This window comes from Ptychodera flava, chromosome 17 (genome assembly GCF_041260155.1).
Source record: "Ptychodera flava strain L36383 chromosome 17, AS_Pfla_20210202, whole genome shotgun sequence".
Classification (NCBI taxonomy): domain Eukaryota; kingdom Metazoa; phylum Hemichordata; class Enteropneusta; family Ptychoderidae; genus Ptychodera; species Ptychodera flava.
In genome coordinates, this window is record NC_091944.1 from 35,811,634 (window position 1) to 35,832,206 (window position 20,573).

The 20,573-nt window shown below is 36.7% G+C and overlaps 1 protein-coding gene across 1 annotated transcript in view; it reads right to left on the minus strand.

The window, feature by feature from the left end:
- Window positions 1-1,744: 1,744 nt before the first annotated feature.
- LOC139116185 (kelch-like protein 17) overlaps window positions 1,745-20,573 on the minus strand; it is a 36,086-nt gene continuing 17,257 nt past the window's right edge. The window contains exons 4-7 of the mRNA XM_070678745.1: window positions 17,320-17,548; window positions 14,064-14,204; window positions 4,800-4,992; window positions 1,745-3,990 (exon numbers count right to left, since the gene is read on the minus strand). Coding sequence (XP_070534846.1) covers window positions 3,768-3,990; window positions 4,800-4,992; window positions 14,064-14,204; window positions 17,320-17,548 — 786 coding nt within the window. The 3' untranslated portion in view covers window positions 1,745-3,767. The remainder of the gene's footprint in view (window positions 3,991-4,799; window positions 4,993-14,063; window positions 14,205-17,319; window positions 17,549-20,573) is intronic.

A 20,573-nucleotide genomic window follows, 5' to 3' on the forward strand; every position in this document is an offset into this window, starting at 1 on the left:
AGCCTTGGAAAAGTGGTACAGGAAAAAAAGGCACAACTACTGCCATATCTTTATGGCGACTACAACCAGCTGAAACAAATTACAACCCATTGGCCACCACATCCAAATTAATGATTGTATTCTGACTTTTACACCTTGAACCATCGTCCAAACTGACCATGATGCTTGAAGGAAATCAATTTTGGAAACTTCCGAATTCCTAATCAATGCTTACATTGTGTTACACAAATCAACTTAAGCCACAACTTGACTTCAAAGATTTGATAAGGATGCCAATATGGCCTCCTTGCTGCAGAACATATGTTAGCAATTTGACAGTGCCTGCAAATACTTTCATGCACGCCTCTTTCAAAGCAGAAATTAATTTTTGTTTTCAACTATCACAAACTTGACTTATTTCAATGAAGCTAGCCATTTCTTTTCTGAGGAGATGAAGCTGAGAGAAATGGCTTCATTTTTTGCACATTTTTTCTCAAACAACACATTACAATACTCAGTGATCAGTTTCCCAAGAACGGAAACGTGGTGCAAACAAGTGGATCAGATTATCTACAAAACTGTAAAGGTTCAAAAATTTTCTAAGAAAGGGCAAAACTGCCATTTTTCACTTCTGTTTCACTACAGGTGAATTGAGTGCGATACATTCAGTGAGTATTAGAATAGGATAGAGTGAGAGACAATTGTAATAGAATAAATAGAATATTCTAGTCCAGATTGACACAGACTAGAATAGAATATCATAGAATAGAACAAAAAATAAATGACAGCATGGTTGTTATTCTGACTGTGACATACACAGCTATACCATGTCTACTGCCCCCACATATCTTGAGTGTTCACATGCAATGAACTAGAATGACGTAAATTGTGACAAACTGGACAAACCATTTTGTACTCTTTTATGATTTCATTTTGTTGACTTACAACAAACGTTATGGAAGACAAAGATTGCATGAATGAATGAATGAATAATCTACACTACTCAAAACTAACGAACCCTGTCTCCCCTACCACAAAACCAACTGGATTGGTCCAATAAAACATTTATCCCAGCATCTAGTGGATTGACCCATAACACACAAAATGCATGAAATGAGTTTACATAGTTAGTATACGTCTATGAAGCCAATCATGAATAAGGAAATAAACAATTATGGATTGAAACAACCTTGATTCTGATTGGTTTAAACACCAGCTATTACCTATTGGTGATTATTTCAGCAAATCAGCCTAGCCAACATACATCTATCTAAAATGAATTGATTTACCCCTGCCTCTTGGTGGCGCTTTTGGCCATTTCTGGATCTACGTATTACAATCAACATTGTTTGAACATAGTTGTCACCTCCAACTGAATGACCACAAAAATATTGATAAGTTGGCAAAATATGATAAAATGCCTTTAAAACAGCAGCCCCTTGATTGTTTTGCAACAGATACAAAATTGACAATGTTACTCTGGTACTTAGTACCACAATCTATAAACTGAGATGCCCAGTTCATTTCTTTAAGAACTACTTCACAGAGCTTTACACAAGAACCTGACAGGTTCACTGAAAATTGCAGGACCTCACTCAATAAGAGGCAAACATAGAAAAAAGTTTTTAAAACTTTACACCATACCCAAAACTCCAAAAATTGTACCAATATTATATATGTACCATGATTATAACAATGACCCTATACCATAAATAGGCATCAATGACCAATCCTTGTCACCAAGCTGCAACAGGATTCCAAATGTAATGTAATCAACATTTAAAAATGATGGCAACTCATTTATTGTAAACAGAAAACTAACATTCACTGGCCCATAAGGTCATTCACAAATAAAAACCATTAATTATTATATTTTTTTTAAATAAAGACTTTTAAAAAGCATATTGAAATTTCAAGGCTGCATTCAAGGTGAAACTGACATGAAAATATGTAATTAAAAAATGTTGTTCAATAAGCATAAAACAAAGCAGTGAGTCATCTTGTCAGTTGATAAACTTCAGCCTTCTGATATGTATTAATCTTTTAGACCCTGCACACTGATTGGTTGTGTAGCTTTCAAAGGGTATGTCTTCTTTTAGACCCTGCACACTGATTGGTTGTGTAGCTTTCGAAGGGTATGTCTTCTTACTCAAGGTTCTGTAGTCTGTCTCCATGTATTGAAAAGTAATTGCATTAACATAACAGGCATGTCAGTATTACAAAGCATGGATGTGAGGAGAGGTGAATACGGTTGTGAATACATGTGATAAAATGCAATAATATAAATATATGGCTGGATGCCTTGTAAAACATGAACTTTTGTCAAGTCTTCTTTTATAAAAGAACATTAACATCATTAGGGGCCGTGGATAATTAAAACACGCGCAGGGCAAACGTAACTTCCATGTTTAGGGGGGAGGGGGTTTGGCTGTATTTCGATTACCGTGTGCAAAAATCGCACTACATGTTTTCATATCAGCACCTCGCTCCACATTTTACTGTATCGCAAAATATCGCGCTATACTGTTTGGCATGTACCATTAGTGGATTTGGTCGAGTATTTCTGTCTGTTGGTTCTCCACTAGGTGACTGGATGCTTTATGTTGTGGGTTTGAACCCGATTGAAGACAGTGTATATTCTTAACCACAAAATTACCGATCGTATATAGGTATGATACAGAATGAGGTTGGGTTGGATTTTCGCACTTGTAAACTTTCGTTTAGAAGAGGGGAGGGGGGTTGAGGCCAAATTAAATGCACTTAGTTTTGTTTACCATTTTCATGCTTTAATTATCCACAGCCCCTTATTATCTCTGTCTGGCCAGACTTTCTTGTCACATACCACACCAGAATGATTTTACTCCGGAATAAAATGGACTGGTGAGTTATGCAGACGAAGTATGCTCAAATCACATGATGGTGGTACAAACAAACTCCCTGTATACAAAAATACACACACTTGTATGCCTGTTTCTGCATGTGATTGTGTTTGTAACCCATTCCCCAAATACATTGGGATTCCTGCCTGAGAGGGGTCATAAGAACTTGACAGCTCAAGTTTAGAAGACAGGATTGTCAGTTAGTTCACACCAGGCACTCATACAATCATGTATGATTCTGATGACGTAAGCGCCATAAAATGTTTGAAATACACATTTTTTTTTATATTTTGATTAATGTATTGTTCAGAATCATATCAGATCATTTTTTCGCCAGCAATTTGTCACAAATGAAAACACATAGGTTTCAAGTCAGTGATTCCAAATATTGATACAAATTTCTTATTTTTTGAGAGTGATCTGATCATTTTAGAGTGAAACATGATTTTTTTTATGCTGTAAAAAGATATAATTTATTTTTAAATGTTGTGGTGTTTTATATCATGAGATGTTTAAATTTTGTATCTCTTTGACATGAAATGGAACATTTGAAAAAGTCAATATAGTGCAAACTATTATGCATTTTTTTGTGTCATGCAAATTCCAAACTGGTAAATAAAATAATTTCATTATAGCAACATGCAGTATCATTGATTAAACTTCAATTTGAAGTAGCCAATCACAGTCAGGGAAGAAAATTATCTTCATTGATGACAATACTTCTTATTTCTATACCACTCTGCACTTGTTTCACAACACTTTGCATTTCACAAGAAAATGTTTTTGTTTTTTTCTCTGTGATGTTCACTGAAGCAATGTTGATTGGTGAATCTCTCATGATTGCATAACTTCTGGTTGTCATGGAAACATACACTTAATGACTTAAGGATGAGACGTTGATGACAATCTTCAGATGACTGCCGCACCACAACCTGCCCTGCTGACATTCATGTTACTGACAAACGTCCAAGTGTTGGTTTGTGGATCGTACCTCTCAGCACTGCGAAGTCTATTGGAGCCGTCAAAGCCTCCTATTACGTAGATCTTGTTGTCAAAGATAGCAACTGCTGGCCACGCCCTTGCAGTGTTCATGGGTGCTATGGAAGTCCACTGGTGTGTCTGTGTGTTGTATCTGAAAATGCACCAAGTTGTACCACTGAGGTCAAGTTGCATACTATCACAATACTCACACCTTGTCTAAAGTGCGCCCTCTATCTCACAATCAATGTGCCACTAACTCAGTAAGTTTTCCTCAATACAAGAAATTATAGGGCTTATTCAACGACTCTTATTAAAGAGATTTCAAGAAATTTCATCCTTTAGAATGTGATGGAAATACTATCCTATGAAATTTAACTTTTTCATAATAGACCAGAAAGAGTGTTGATGAATGGCATGTTTTCAGATAAGCTTGTTCTGATTACAGATGTCTCCAGGATTTATGTTTTATCACCAGAACTCTTCACAATAAATACCTACTGAAATTGAAATGTAAATTTGTACAAATATGCTGATGATAATCTGGCAATGGCAAGTCTTCTGCTGCAAGAACATTTGGTCAACAAAATGATTTATTTTGACCATGTTGCCACCTTGAAAAATTTGTATAAGTCAAGTTTACTGGAAATGAGTGTTAGTAAAAATTAGGAATTCATAGATAATTATATAATAGCTTTATCAATACTATTGAAATTTGTGATGTAATACCCCCAGATTATTGAGGATAATGTATCTGCTTATCCAGTATTATGGTCCCAGATGTTTTCTATATTTACACATTCACTGGTATTGCCAAAGCTGTTGACCATTGTTAAAGTACCTGGGACAAGTAGGTGAGATTGAATTTCATGAAAACACATAATCAAGGTCATGCAACACAGGCCGCGAAAAGTTTTGATGTCGGTTGAAATGTTTGATAATCATGGTAGTGTATAGCCGTACCTTTCAGCAACATCAAAGTACTGGTCTGTGTGTCGAAGTCTGCCACCAAATGCATAGATAAAATGATCCATGGCAACCAGTGCAAGACCGGATCTAGCCTTTTCCATCTCAGCTACAAACATCCATTCCTGCATCTCCGGATCAAAACACTCAACACTGGCTCTATCCGTATGATATGCTTTGTCATAGCCACCTGGAAATGTTGACAAACACCGATAAACAATCAGTTCTCTCAATCTTGATAAAATACTTTACTTCAGAGCATGGACTTCTCTAACAATATCATTATTTTAAATATTCTTTGCAATTCAGTTGTATGAATCTGGACTTGTTCACCCGTGATTCCCTGTAAACTGGTCTGCAACCACCATTGATAACAATGGGTTTGGGCTAAACCATTGTGGTGAAAGGGTGAAATAGGGATGAGTTTCTCATTAGATATTTGGTTGTCCTTGGACCATTAATACACAGGCCTAGTAGTTCTGCAATCTACTTTGCTAGTCATACATCCATATATCTACAAGACCATTTGTATTCAGCATTTTGTTAAGGTTAAGGATATGTGGATAAATGGTTTGATAACTCTGGTAACATCTCTGTTGGCCCTTCGCAGGAAACCCTGTACAATTTACTTGCTCACCATCTTTACGGTAGTAAATGCCTTTGGGACAGATATTTGTACTCCAATATTTTTACCACACTATACTGATATGCTGTTTGTATTGACTAATTTCAAAGGCAATGAGTGGATGAAGTTTTCGACATCTTGCTTTTGTTAAAATCAAAAATTTTATTTTTTCCAAATGGAATCAACATAACAATTGTGGCAATTTTGAATTTCAAACATCCATAAATTTCAGAATATTTGTAGTTGTAAGACCAACATTTGCATGGTGACCCCCTCTTAATAAATAATCAGATATCATTTTCACATATTGCAATGCTGCCCCTAATACTGACTGTAACAAGTCATCGTTGATGACACAGTCCCCGCTTGTCCATTTTGTTATAATCTTTGGTGTCTAGGTAGCTGTGGTCTAGGTCGCTGTGGAATGACATTGATGCAAGGGGTGCATCAGGCCTGTGACTTGCATAATAAAGTAATCTAAGGAACGTTCAATAAATGACTCATCTCTGCCGGTAATGACCACTGAAGGAACTTTTGATTACATCACACATAACGATGCCCTCACTGCCTCTAGTGTCATGACGGCACATACTATACACATGGTTTGGTGGAATTTTCGAAATGCTATGGGATCGGGTATGTTGTTGTAATCAGCCATCAGCCATTTCGAATCATATAATGAAACAAATTAATGTGCACAAGAATGCAGCCATAGTATTTTATCTTCGTATCACGTTTGAACAAAATCAGTCTATCGAGAGACAGTGACCTATGTTTATGTTTCAAAGACATAAAAAAATCAAACCAAAATTGAAATCAAATGGCTGTCTATTGACCATATGGATCATAGCACAAAATTAGTAGACATGCATATGTATGCCATAGTACTTTATCTTTGTACCATGTCTCAACAACATTGGTTAAGGAATATTTGCATATGATTAAGCCTCAAAGACATGAAAAAATCCAAAAATGACCATCGGGCAGCGATATTCGAAAAAAATGACAATCTGGCAGCCATATTGGAACATGTCACGAAGTAAATTGACATATTGTATGCCATAGTGCTTGATCTTTGTGCCAAGTTTGAACAAAATGGGTGTAATGACCTTTGAATTACGCTTCAAAGACATGCAAAATTCCAACAAAATGGAAGTTCTGCAGCCATATTGGATCCTATCACAAGGTTAATTGATACATGCATATGCATGCCATAGTACGTGCTTTGAATTTGTGCCAAGTTTGAACAAAATCGGTTCAAGGATGTTTGAGTTACGGTTCAAAGACATGAAATAATCGCAAAAAATGGCCGCCTGTCAGCCATATTGGATCATTTCACAAATAAATCGGTGTTCATATGAAGGGCATACTGTTTTGCTTTGTGCCAAATTTGAACAGAATCGGTTCAAGGATGTCTGAGTTATGGTCCAAAGACATGAAAAATCGCAACAAAATGGCCGCCTCACGCCCATATCGGATCATATCGCAATATAATTTGACATGCATATGTAGGCCATAGTGTTTGCCTTTGTGCCTAGTTTGAACAGAATGGGTTCGAGGATGTTTGAGTTATGGTTCAAAGACACGAAAAATCGCAAAACAAATGGCCGCCTCGCGGCCATATTGGATCGTATCGTGAACTTATTTGACATGCACATGAAGGCAATAGTGTTATGCCTTTGTGCGAAGTTTGAACAGAATCTGTTCAAGGATGTCTGAGTTATGGTCCAAAGACATGAAAAATCGCAACAAAATGGCCGCCTCGCGCCCATATTGAATCATATCGCAAAATTATTTGACATGGATATGAAAGCTGTAGTGTTATGCCTTTGTGCCAAGTTTGAACAGAATCTGCTCAAGGATGTCTGAGTTATGGTCAAAAGACATGAAAATCGCAACAAAATGGCCGCCTCGCGGCCAAATTCGATCGTATCACAAAATAAATCGACGTGCATCTGTAGGTCATAGTGCTATGCCTTTGTGCCAAGTTTGAACGAAATTGGTTCAGCAGTGTCTGAGAAACTGTTGATGACGGACGGACGGACGGACGGACGCACAGACGGGACCCAATCTATAAGTCCCCGCCGGACTTCGTCCGCGGGGACTAATAACTATTGTTATGTAGGTCATTTCCCCCACACTCATCATGACCTGAGTTCAATTAGTCTAGAACATTCTCAAGGTCACTGCCCTTGATGACCTCACAACCTTGAATTCAATTAGTCATGTTTGGAATGTTCTGGAAAGTTGATTAGTTGTGTAAGAGAGATAATTTTAGAACAGTAATTAGCATGTCAATAAAAGTTCTAGATTGTTCTTATATGCTTATGTAAACACATGAGTATAAATACTGGGACAGCAGGCTTGCAGTCAGACTTTTGGGATCGTGTCTTTGTGTGTTACTAAACTCCAGCAGTAGTCATTCTCAAGACTTTTCAAGACCTTCACTGTCAACACTGGATTTATACTGTGGACTTTGTGCAACTGCAAGCCTGCAAGCGAAGGACTGTTCATTCATCAGACTGACTGTTACAACTCTGAGACTGGAGCTTTGCCGTCCCAGCTGAGATAAGTAGTCTGTACACTTTTAAAGCTTGTACTCTATCCCTGACTTAGCAATTAGTTTTTTTTCGTAATAAATTTTGTTTAAACGTTAACTGCTGAGTTCACCCTTTTGTTCGTTTTCTCTGCACGTAACACAAATTGGGGGCTCGTCCGGGATACGAACATTTTGAGCCGTTTGACAACATTTTGCCAGCCTTTTCAAAACTACTATATACTGTGAACTCAGCGAAATTTAATCATGGCGGAATTTAAACCAGAGGAAATGGATGACCTTGATCAGGACACATTTGACTCCCTCAGAAAAGATGACCTCATAGCACTGGCCAATCTTAAAGTAGAAGTCAAAAGATCCATGCGCAAGAGGGAAATACAGTACATTATTGCAAAACATTAGTTGATTTAGGCCAATTTGAGGAATCCACCTTGAAAGATTATGAGCCCGAGTCTACTTTGAACTAAGAAAACTAGAAATACAGGCAGATTTGGAAATTAAGAAAATGGAATTACAAATGAAAGAAAAAGAAAGGCAGGAAAGATTAGAAATGGAAGAAAGACAGAGAGAAAAAGAATGCGATTAGAAGAACAGCGATTGCAGGTAGAAATAAAACGTTTAGAGCTTGGACAGTCAGGAAAATTCTTCCCTTCAGACAAGTTTGACATCACTAAGCATTTCAGGTTAGTTCCCCCTTTCCAAGAAAAGGATGTTGACAAATATTTTCTCCATTTTGAGAAAATTGCTCAGAGTCTGAATTGGCCTAAGGAGTCCTGGTCTATGCTTTTGCAGAGTGCTTTGGTGGGTAAAGCCAGAGAAATTTACATTCAGTTGTCAGTAGAGCAGGCTTCAAATTATGATTCTGTGAAGGAATTAATTCTCAAGGGTTATGAGTTGGTGCCTGAAGCTTACCGTCAGAAATTTAGGGATTGTGAGAAGGCGAAAGATCAAACTTATGTTGAATTTGCTCGAACAAAAGAACAACTGTTTGACCGTTGGTGCTCTTCTGAAAAGGTCAGTCAGAATTATGACAAATTACGACAGCTTGTTTTGATTGAGGAATTTAAAAGGTGCATCCGGAGGTGACATCAAGACGTTTATCAATGAACAAAAGGCAGATACATTAGAGGTTGCTGCACGTTTGGCCGATGATTATTCATTGACCCACAAATCTTCATTTCTCAGCAAACCATCCCAGTCCTTTTCATACAGAAACAATGCAGGTAAATTTAACTCGTCCTTTTCATCCAAGAATTTTTCAAAGGAGAGTAGAAAATCAAATGACAACAGTTCACAGAGTTCAAGTACACTCCCACTCATCAGATCCCAAGTCTCAATCTCCTTCTGACAAACAGTTTGGTACACTTTCTTGTAATTATTGTAAGAAAGACGGCCATTTAATGTCAGAGTGTTTCAAATTGAAAAGAAAACGTGAAGGTCAAAGTGGTCAAAGTGGATCTAAGCCAACCGGCTTTATTTCTTCATCAACTCAATTAGAGTCTAATAATGTGTGCAACACATTTTCTGAGGTTAAACCCCTCTTATCCCCAATTAATGAGGTCAAGGTCAATTCTTCTCAAGATAGCATTATGGGTATTTTCGAGCCATTTATTCATAATGGTTTTATATCACTTTCTAGTGATTTCTCTTCCGCTACCCCTGTCAAAATTTTAAGAGATACCGGGCTTCCCAGTCTCTTTTGTTGGCAGATACCCTGCCGTTTTCTGAAAAGTCATTTTCAGGTTCTAAAGTTCTTATTAAGGGGTAGATTGTAATGACTACATTCCTGTTCCTCTCCATAATGTCTATATTGTCTTCGGACTTTGTTTCTGGACCTGTGGCTTTAGGTATTGGCCTTTTTTGCCTTTTGAAGGGATTCACCTTCTTCTTGGAAACGACCTTGCCGGGACAAGGTCATTACTAATCCACTTGTGACTGATAATCCTAGTTTAGATAGGATCCAGAGCCAATTGAACAAGAGATACCCGATTTATTTCCTTCATGTGCCATTACTCGAGCCATGTCAAAGAAAACTTCCGAGAATCAAATACTCTCAAAAATAATGTCACAGATGTTGACTTAAATGACACCTTTCTCAGTCAGGTGTTTGACACGGATCATCCCGTTATCCCTCGTGGATTTGAAACTTCCAGTAAACTTCTGCTGACCAAAGTCAGACATTTTCTAGATCAAATCTCATTGCAGAACAACACAAAGACCCAGATATTTTGTCTTTGTTTGACAGGGTAGATGATGAAGGTAAAACTTCAGATAGCTCTGTTTCCTATTATACAAAATCTGGTATTCTCATGCGTAAATGGAGACCTCCAGATGTTTTGGTTGATGACGATTGGGCTATAAAACATCAAATTGTGGTTCCAAAGCCCTATCGTGCTGAAATATTGCGCCTGGCCCATGAAACCGCCCTGGGCTGGTCACTTAGGAGTCAGGAAAACTTATCATAAAATTCTCAGTCACTTTTATTGGCCTAATCTCAGGCAGGATGTAGCACATTTCTGTAAAACTTGTCACACATGTCAAATGGTAGGAAAGCCAAATCAGACCATTCCAAAGGCCCCTTTACAGCCAATTCCTGCATTTCAAGAACCATTTAGTAGGATTCTAATAGACTGTGTTGGGCCCCTACCGAAAACAAGATCAGGAAATGAGTACATGTTGACAATTATGTGTACATCAACTCGGTTCCCAGAAGCCATACCACTGAGAAACATAAAGACAAAGACTATAGTGAGAGCTTTAGTCAAATTTTTCACTTTATTTGGCCTCCCCAAATGTGTCCAGTCCGATCAAGGATCCAACTTTATGTCTGGTATTTTTCAACAAGTAATGGATCAGCTAGGCATTAAACAGTATAGGTCATCCGCCTATCATCCAGAAAGTCAGGGTGCTCTTGAGCGATTTCATCAAACTTTGAAAAACATGATTAGGACCTACTGTTTTGACACAGAGAAGCAGTGGGATGAAGGAATTCATTTTCTGCTCTTTGCTGTTAGAGAGTCAATTCAAGAGTCTCTTGGTTTTAGCCCATTTGAGCTTGTATTTGGACATACAGTCCGTGGCCCACTTAAGCTCGTTAAAGAGAAATTCCTATCAGACGATGATGATTGTCTGAATATTTTGCAATATGTGTCAGATTTTCGTACAAAACTCTCTAAAGCATGTGAATTAGCCAGAGAAAATCTTGAGTCATCTCAGCAGTCAATGAAAACCAAATATGATAAAAGCACCTCAAAACGGAAGTTTGAACCAGGTCAAAAAGTTCTTGTTCTACTTCCAATTCCTGGCAAACCACTCCATGCTCGTTACTTTGGGCCATACCTAATTGATAAGAAATTGAGTGATTTAAATTACATCATAATAACACCTGACAGGCGAAAACAAAAACAGCTATGTCACATAAATATGCTTAAGCCATATTTGGATAGGGATAATCCTACTATAACACAGCCTGTCAGTGCAGTCAGTTCAAACCATTATGAAGATAGTGATACTGAAACTGACTTGAGTGAAAATACTCTAAATTCAAAGCTGGGCTCGGTCAAGCTTCAGAACTCAGAAATCCTGGAGAATCTGGAGTCTACAAAGTTGGCACACCTCCAGCCAGAACAACAACAACAGGTGAAAGAACTGCTCCACGAATATAAACACCTGTTTCAAGATGTTCCAACGAGGACAAACGTCATCTATCACGACGTTGATGTTGGGGACAGTAAGCCTGTAAAACAACATCCATACAGACTGAATCCAACAAAAGCGAAATATCTCCAGGAAGAAGTCAAATACCTGCTGGACAATGACTTTATTGAACCCAGTAAAAGTAACTGGAGTTCGCCGTGCATACTTGTTCCCAAATCAGATCACAGTTATCGTATGTGCACGGACTTTAGGAAGGTCAACACTTTAACAAAGACAGACACTTTCCCAATCCCGAGGATTGATGACTGCATCGACCGAGTGGGAAAAGCCAAGTATGTGACGAAATTTGACCTACTGAAGGGATTTTGGCAAGTCCCTCTGACGGATCGTGCTCGTGAAATATCCGCCTTTGTTACACCAGACGGATTGTTCCAGTACAAGGTGATGCCATTCGGAATGAAGAACTCTCCGGCAACGTTCCAACGGATGATCAACGACGTCATATCCGGGCTAGACGGGTGTGCAGCTTACGTTGACGACGTCATCCTGTATAGTGACACCTGGGAGGAACACATCAAGCTCATGCGGAAGTTCTTTGAGAGACTGAGTAAAGCAATGTTGACTGTCAACCTTGCCAAATCTGAGTTTGGTTGGGCGAGGGTGACTTACCTCGGACATACTGTAGGACAGGGTGAGGTAAAACCTGTTGATGCCAAAATCAGTGCCATTTCCAAGTTTTCCCATACCAAACTGTAAACGACAACTGATGTGCTTTCTCGGTATGGCTGGATACTACAGAAAATTCTGTCCAAATTTCTCCACAAGTACTGAGCCTTTGACTAACTTACTTAAAAAGAAAGTAAAGTTTGTGTGGTCAGAGCAATGCCAAAAGGCATTTGATACACTTAAAGCCATACTGCAAAGTGCTCCAGTGTGTCTGCACCAGATTTCACTTTGCCATTCAAATTAGCTGTGGATGCTAGTGATACGGCTGCTGGTGCTGTTTTATTGCAAGAGGATAGTCATGGTGTAGATCATCCTGTTTGCTATTTTTCACGCAAATTTAACAAATCCCAGAGAAACTACTCTACAATTGAAAAAGAGTGTTTATCTTTGATATTAGCTTTACAGCATTTGAAGTTTATGTTACTTCTTCAAATCAGCCAATAGTGGTTTATATTGATCACAACCCTCTTGTTTTTCTGCAGAAATTTAAAGGCAAAAATCAGAGATTGCTAAGATGGAGTTTAATGTTACAGGAGTTTAATCTTGACATTAGACATATCAAAGGCAGAGACAATTTAATTGCAGACTGTCTCTCTCGTATAGAGTTTATTGTTGTTAACTTTCAAGAAATTTTACTTTAGAGTAAAACAAAATTTGAGTACTTAAATCCTTTTCAAGATTGCATTTGTAAAAGAAAGATTTTTCTTTGAAAAATTTTCTTTTTTGAAGAGGGGGTGTGTTATGTAGGTCATTTCCCCCACACTCATCATGACCTGAGTTCAATTAGTCTAGAACATTCTCAAGGTCACTGCCCTTAATGACCTCACAACCTTGAATTCAATTAGTCATGTTTGAATGTTCTGGAAAGTTGATTAGTTGTGTAAGAGAGATAATTTTAGAACAGTAATTAGCATGTCAATAAAAGTTCTAGATTGTTCTTATATGCTTATGTAAACACATGAGTATAAATACTGGGACAGCAGGCTTGCAGTCAGACTTTTGGGATCGTGTCTCTTGTGTGTTACTAAACTCCAGCAGTAGTCATTCTCAAGACTTTTCAAGACCTTCACTGTCAACGCTGGATTTATACTGTGGACTTTGTGCAACTGCAAGCCTGCAAGCCGAAGGACTGTTCATTTATCTGACTGACTGTTACAACTCTGATACTGGAGCTTTGCCGTCCCAGCTGAGATAAGTAGTCTGTACACTTTTAAAGCTTGTACTCTATCCCTGACTTAGCAATTAGTTTTATTTTCGTAATAAATTTTGTTTAAACGTTAACTGCTGAGTTCACCCTTTTGTTCGTTTTCTCTGCACGTAACACTATGATGATTTTGTGCAGAAATGCTCGATGACATACATGCAAAAAACCCACGATTCAGGATTTTTTTATGGACAATTAATGAAAAAGGAAACTCATGTATTTTGAATTATGCCTTTAAATCCAATTGAAACTTATTAATGGCATCCATAAACTACTTATCACAGTAATAAATCAATAATATATTAACAATAATTCACCAATAATTACCACTAATTGATAATTAATATCTTTTTCAGGCAGAAAATAATATTGACTGGAAAACACATTCTGTGAAATTGGTAAAAAAGACAAGCAATTTCACCGCTCTTAATGAATGGTGTGTTTTTAACTCTCAGTGAAAATGCAGTCACTTTAATGTGAACTGAATCTTACCTGCAGCGTATATTTTACCATCACACACTGTAACTCCAGCACCTGCTCTTTTGCGCTTCATACTGGGTGCAAACGTCCACTGGTTAGTTCTGTAGTCATATCTTTCAACTGTGTTAAAACTACATGATCTGTCTTCACCTCCTGTGAATGCAGATGAGCAATGTGGTGAGTAGGGTGTGGTCAAGAGGATAGGCTAACACTGTGAGTTTATCTTCACTAGCTTTATCCTCTGTACAGCCTTGCAATGAAAACTACTTTTACAAGTCACTTTAACTTCACTTAACACTGATCTCAACATTACATCTTCATTGTACAAATGACATCACAGGTGACCATATGACACACATTTAGTTTACAAGTCATTGCAGCTCAGAAAACTAATGTCAATGGTTAGTACATCCTAGTGATTCCCCCTAGTGTTGACAGCTTTCGTGATATTCCAAGTATATAATATACTTGTCAGTTAAGGTAAAATGCGCCTTGGGGACAAATATTACAACTCTCAAAATTTACAATTTTTTTCTGATATACCACTTGTGGGGGTTCATTTTAAAGCTCTTGACTTAATTTTTTGAAATTCAAATTTTTATTTTTCTCCATAGAGTTAGCACAGGGATGGCGGCCATTTCATATTTTAAGTATCAGTAATCTTGGGTTATTTGTTTCTCTAGTACCAAAATTTGCAGAGTGACCCCTGATATTTTCCTTGATTTTGAAAGAGAATGGTTGAAAGATACCCTAAGGCAAGTTTCAGCAAAAGTTTAAGTCTTTCACTTTCGAGGCACATACTACCTTAAATCAAAATATCTCTACCAAGACATCAAATGGTAGTGCTATTTTTTCACACAGCTGAGACAAAAATAACTGTGATGTACGTAATCTTTGATTGATGTATATTGTCTAAATTGCATTTTTAATACATTGCATTCTGTACTGGCTCTCCCCCATTGGCTCTATCTTGCAATGAACGCACAAGTTAGGTTTCAGATAGTTTTAGAGTTCTAACCAAAATATTTCAAATATGAATGTACACATCAGAATTGATTAAAATAGTGACATATTCAAAGACATCATTTAATAACCGGAATCAAAAACATCTCCCGAAAATTGGATGGAATTCGTTTGGTAAGTAAAACACACAAAAATACAGCTAACAAGGTGTTAGGTTGTCATTTGAATATCTGCATAATCAGAAAATGCAAGCTATTCTTCTTTTTATGGTAATGGTAAACTGAAAAGCGATAACATCATGAACTTTTGAGGCAAAATTCAGACACTTTATCCATCTGATAATAGCTTACTGCTTTACACTCTATATGACGGTACATTTCAAACTTGTAAAGAAATTTAAAAGTTTAACAATCCAGTTCAGTGAAAATTGAAAATTCATTTTTCCTATAGAGTTCAAAGAAAGAATGGTGGCAATATAATGGAACATCAGTAATTTGAGGTAATTTTTCCTCAATGCAAAAGTTGTTTCAATTCCACAGTGACTTTCTTGATCATGAAATGGAAAAATTTGCAGACTGCCTTGGCAAACCATGGCCAAAAGCATAAACTATCATTTTTCAAATGCACATAACATCAAGCGACATTCTGTCTCAGTGAATATTTCTGTTGTATTTATACAATGAGTACAGATATCAACAGAAATCTACATGGCAGTGGATGGTTTCTATGATTGACAAACTGGTTTAACCTTTTGAGTGCTGTAATTTTTCCAACCAAAATTTTAGTGCAACATTTTAACAAATTTTTATTAATTTTTCTGTAATTTTTTCGATAATTTTAGATTAAATGGAAATCACATTTCCTTGGCTGCAATTCTTTATCAAAATTTGGGCAAAAATCTGAAAAAATTTGACTGAGATATATATTCTGTAAAGGCGACAAAAACTGAGTTTGGCGCTAAAAGGGTTCATGGATACACCTCCATTAGTTTTGAATGAGATAACCCACTGTATAAGCTGCCTAATATTTTCACATGTTGTAAATTACTAGAGAAAATAGGTACCCGTATTGTCAAAACATTAAATAAGTAATGGTAAAAAAATTCTGTAATGAATTTCAACAACATTAACATCCTTCCTTGCTGTTCACATGTAAATTTCTTTGTTGCTGAGATAGAACAGTCAATGCATGATTTGAACTCTCGGATTAAATATTTATTGCATTTAAATTGCATTTCAGTTGTGCTGAAATTGAATTATTGTGTATAATAACAAAGCCTTCCTCTCACATTTTTCTGTACAAAAAAGGATTTAACTGGAAAAGCAAAGACACATTGTTGTCCCAAAACACTTCTGAGTTGAGGGATTAGTTTATCAGGAATGCTGACTAACTCTTCCACTGGTGTGAAGTGATGATTTCATTTCATCAACAACAGGTTTCTTTACAGGGAAAACAGATGCAACTTTAGACTTTATTTTCACTATTTTGTTCCACAAGACAAATACATTTCCTACTCTTCTTCCGGATTGATATGGAAATACAGGAAGTATTATCATCACCCATTGTGTACGATGAGTAATTTTATTGTTTACAAATGAATTCTAGTCGGGACATGACATCAGTTGTCAATAATAACACTTTACATATGTACTGGTACTGTCTCTGTTGACAGATTGAACACAACTCATTTGGAAGTTATTTTGAAAGTAGAACAAGAAACTGTATTTCATACACAGAACAAAAATGATGGCAATGATATGTAAAGTTACAGCTTATGGAACTTTAACGCAAACCCACTCTGTGTATTACAGGCTATTTTATACGCCATAAAAATTTGTTAATTGTTGCATAATTTACCTAATATTTATTTATCTTTTCTATGGCATTAGATAAGTTAAAACATATTTCAGTTTTCGATGTGATGATTGTTAGGTATGTGTATGAATTGTTCATTATATCTTTCCCTTCAGTCAATTGATCACATATTTCACAGATACATTCACATCATTCATAAATTAGATCATTCACAGGATGCTAAAACAGACTGGATATCTGAAATAAGCCTCGTAAAATAACATGACTATGTCAGCACTTAACAAGCAGATGTACTAAAGAAAAATAGAAATTATCATGATACCTTTCAGTTCAAATTGTAAATTTCTGACACAACAAATGTTACCAAAAAATTAGTGAAATTGGAAAGTGATTTGGAAGGCTATAACGATATCAAGTATTACTTGATATTTGTAATGGCCTTGCCTTAAAAAAGGTATGACTTGTTTGTAGTTGTTGACATTTAACTCACCTATGGCATAGAGGTAACCACCCAGGGCTGCTACTGCAATGAATGATCTTGCTACATCAATGTCAACAACAGGGAGCCACTCCTTGTGAAGTGGATCGTAACACTCCACACATCTCAGATACATAGTTTCCTCCTGACTCTCAGCCAATGCACACTCTCCACCCACAGCATATAGCAATCCATTCAATGTAGCCGCACCAACCGCTGTCCTAGCCATTGTCATGCATTCCTGCAGAGATGGAATACAAATCAGACAGACATTATCATCCTCTGTAGGGATTAGTATTTATAGAACTGACATTTCCAGATCCGATTTGGCAAAATAATCAATGCAAGGATTGTGATTCATACCGCTGTTTGAATAATGAATTGCTGAATTGAAGCGAATCTGCCTATCATGTCAAATAAATTGCCAAAACAAATTATCCAAGCCCATCTTTGCTACAGGTCAAAATGAAAAACTGTTTTTGGACAATGTTGATACTTTGCTGACAAGCAGACATTCTCGAATAGGCATGAAACTTTAGATTCTAATAGTTGATTTAGCGGTAAAATTTTTTGGTTTTTTCTGCTTTACGTGGACGGGCAATAGAATGACTAGAAGTAAATTTACCATTGCAATGTGAGGTACACATCTCAAGCTACTTATAGTATACAGGTATTATAAAAAAAGTCTTGTTTGATATGGTGAAAGATACAATGCAGTGATTCACAGTTTTTTTTAATGTTGGTCTGTCATAAGACATTAAATATTATTTCATAGTTTCATCATATGTACAAAAATTATTTTCAGAGCAACAGAATGTTTGCAGCCTATTACAATCTCAAACTTAATAACTTGTACACATGAGATATTCATTCCCTGTCTGATGCAGGATCAGTACATTATGAGACATGATCATGAAATGATACATTTTGTAATTACCTGACACTTTCTCACATTAAAATAGACACTGTTGATTATTCTGACTAAATTTTAATAAGAATTTTTCTTAGTTTTGTCAGAAATCACTCTCGGAACAATAACCATGGTTTCATCTGTACACAAACATTGGTGAGAGATCAAAAATGGAAAATCCACTGTTTGGAGTGAAAATTGTTTAGGGTAGAATGCGCCTCAGGACAGATATTGGGACTCTCAAACTTTTTCAATTCTTTTCTGGTCTACCACTTATGGAGGTTCATTTTGAAGCTCTTTGAGTAAAACTTTCACTGTCTTAATCTTTTGAAAACAAAATTTTATTTTTCTCCACAGGGTTAACACAGGGACGGTGGCCATTTTGAATTTCAAATATCGGTAAATCTTGAGTAATTTGTTTCTCTAGTATCAAAATTTGCACGGTGAGCCCCGATTTTTATTCTAGATTTTGAAAGTGAATGATTGAAATATTCCTTGAGGAAAATTTGAGCGAAAGTGTAAGTCTTTTACTTTCGAGGCACATACTACCTTAAAAAGAGTTTTTATGCCTTACCGTTTTTGTCCAATTTGGCAAAGCAATTGAAGTTTGGAATTCATTAAAAATGTATGCTACTTCAAAAAATATATTGAATTGTAGAATTTCCAAGAAAAATTTGCAGTTGCTGATTCTGATGACTTCTTGTCACAATACAGATACTTGTACATCCCTTGCATTCTAACCATTACCAGATGCTCATCAACAATACAGTCATGTAAAGTATCCTTGATATATGCTTGTGGGTACAGTTACCGTCACTGATCTCACAGCCTAATCAGTTCTAAGATACTTGTACAAAACCAGCGGTGAGCAAATTGACCACTTTTGACATTTACCAAATGAAAGTCACTGGTAAACTCCTGACTGTAGGACAAACACACACACCCACGCACTACCATGAGCCAGCAGGACTTCAATTTGCAAGGATGAGCCGTGTTCAGTGGGGAATTAGCTCACATGGGTAGGTGTACCATCAGCCCAATCAACTGTATCCATTTCATTGAGATATCAGTGTGATTGAGATCTGCTTAGACAGATACATGTACATAAGACACTCCTGCTACAAGTCTAGAATTATGATGCATATTTTTAGGCTCCAAGTTTTGCATAATCCAGCATACCGGTAGATAGTACCATCCTTTCCCTCTACTGTATGGGTATCCACAGACTACCATGATGGTATAATAAGCAATAAAGCACACTTAGCGATGGTATACCACAAGATTTTGACCAGTTCATGAAATATATGCACGAGCAATAGTGAGTGCATATATGAAGTGAACTGATCAAAATAGAATGATATACTGTTGCTGGGTGTGCTTTATTGCTATTACATCATAACAGTAGATTGAAATTCTGGCATGGAACGTCAAAACGGGATTTTTGCTCTTGCCGAGAGGGTGTGTGTGTGCCAACCGTGGTATATCACAAATATACCATTATTATAGTTCTTTTAACATCTCGACCAATCAGATCACTGTATTTGCGCCACCAATATAGTATGATATACGGTAATATGCAATGTAAAATGTGCCTCTTAATAAGTACTCTTTCAAAGCTAAATAAAATATCACACGAGCTCTCCCACATATAGCTGCAGGTAACTGCAAGTCCAAATAACACATCAAAATGGGAAGTTATTCTTGTCTTATGAAATCTATTTCAGCTACAACTGATATGAACAGCCTTGATATTTCATGAACAACTACATTCCACAAAATGATATCTCACTCATTTTGTCACAAAGTGTGTCTGATATCACAAGGGAATTTGATAATGTTTTCCACCGAATAAATCATGGAGGAAAGTCACAGATAACCATTTCTGTCTCCTGTACTGACGTGTGTGATTATTCTGAAGGTGACGGCTGACAAGAGGCAAGGTATACTTCTCAAAGGATGATCTTACCACAAATGGTGACATGCAAAGCGATGCTGCATTTAGGGAACATACAGAAAATTACAATATATATTTTATGTAGAACTTGACATTTAATAGGCATTGCCAACGGTATTGGAATTTCATCCATGACTTAATATCATCTTAATAATTCCCATCTGTCATTTAGGAGGCAGGGATGATGAACACTTTAATGAGGATGAACAAGACAGAAATTATGCTACTACAGGATCCTTGTACTATCATTACATTTTTCTATAATACACTGAAGTGAAAAATTATGAACAGAGAAATGATCAGATGTGAATTTCTTGACCAGTTGGACACCCAGTATAATTGTAACAACAATATTGCTTTTGTTCACAGAAGTACTGGTAGCAAATAAGTATGACAGAAATT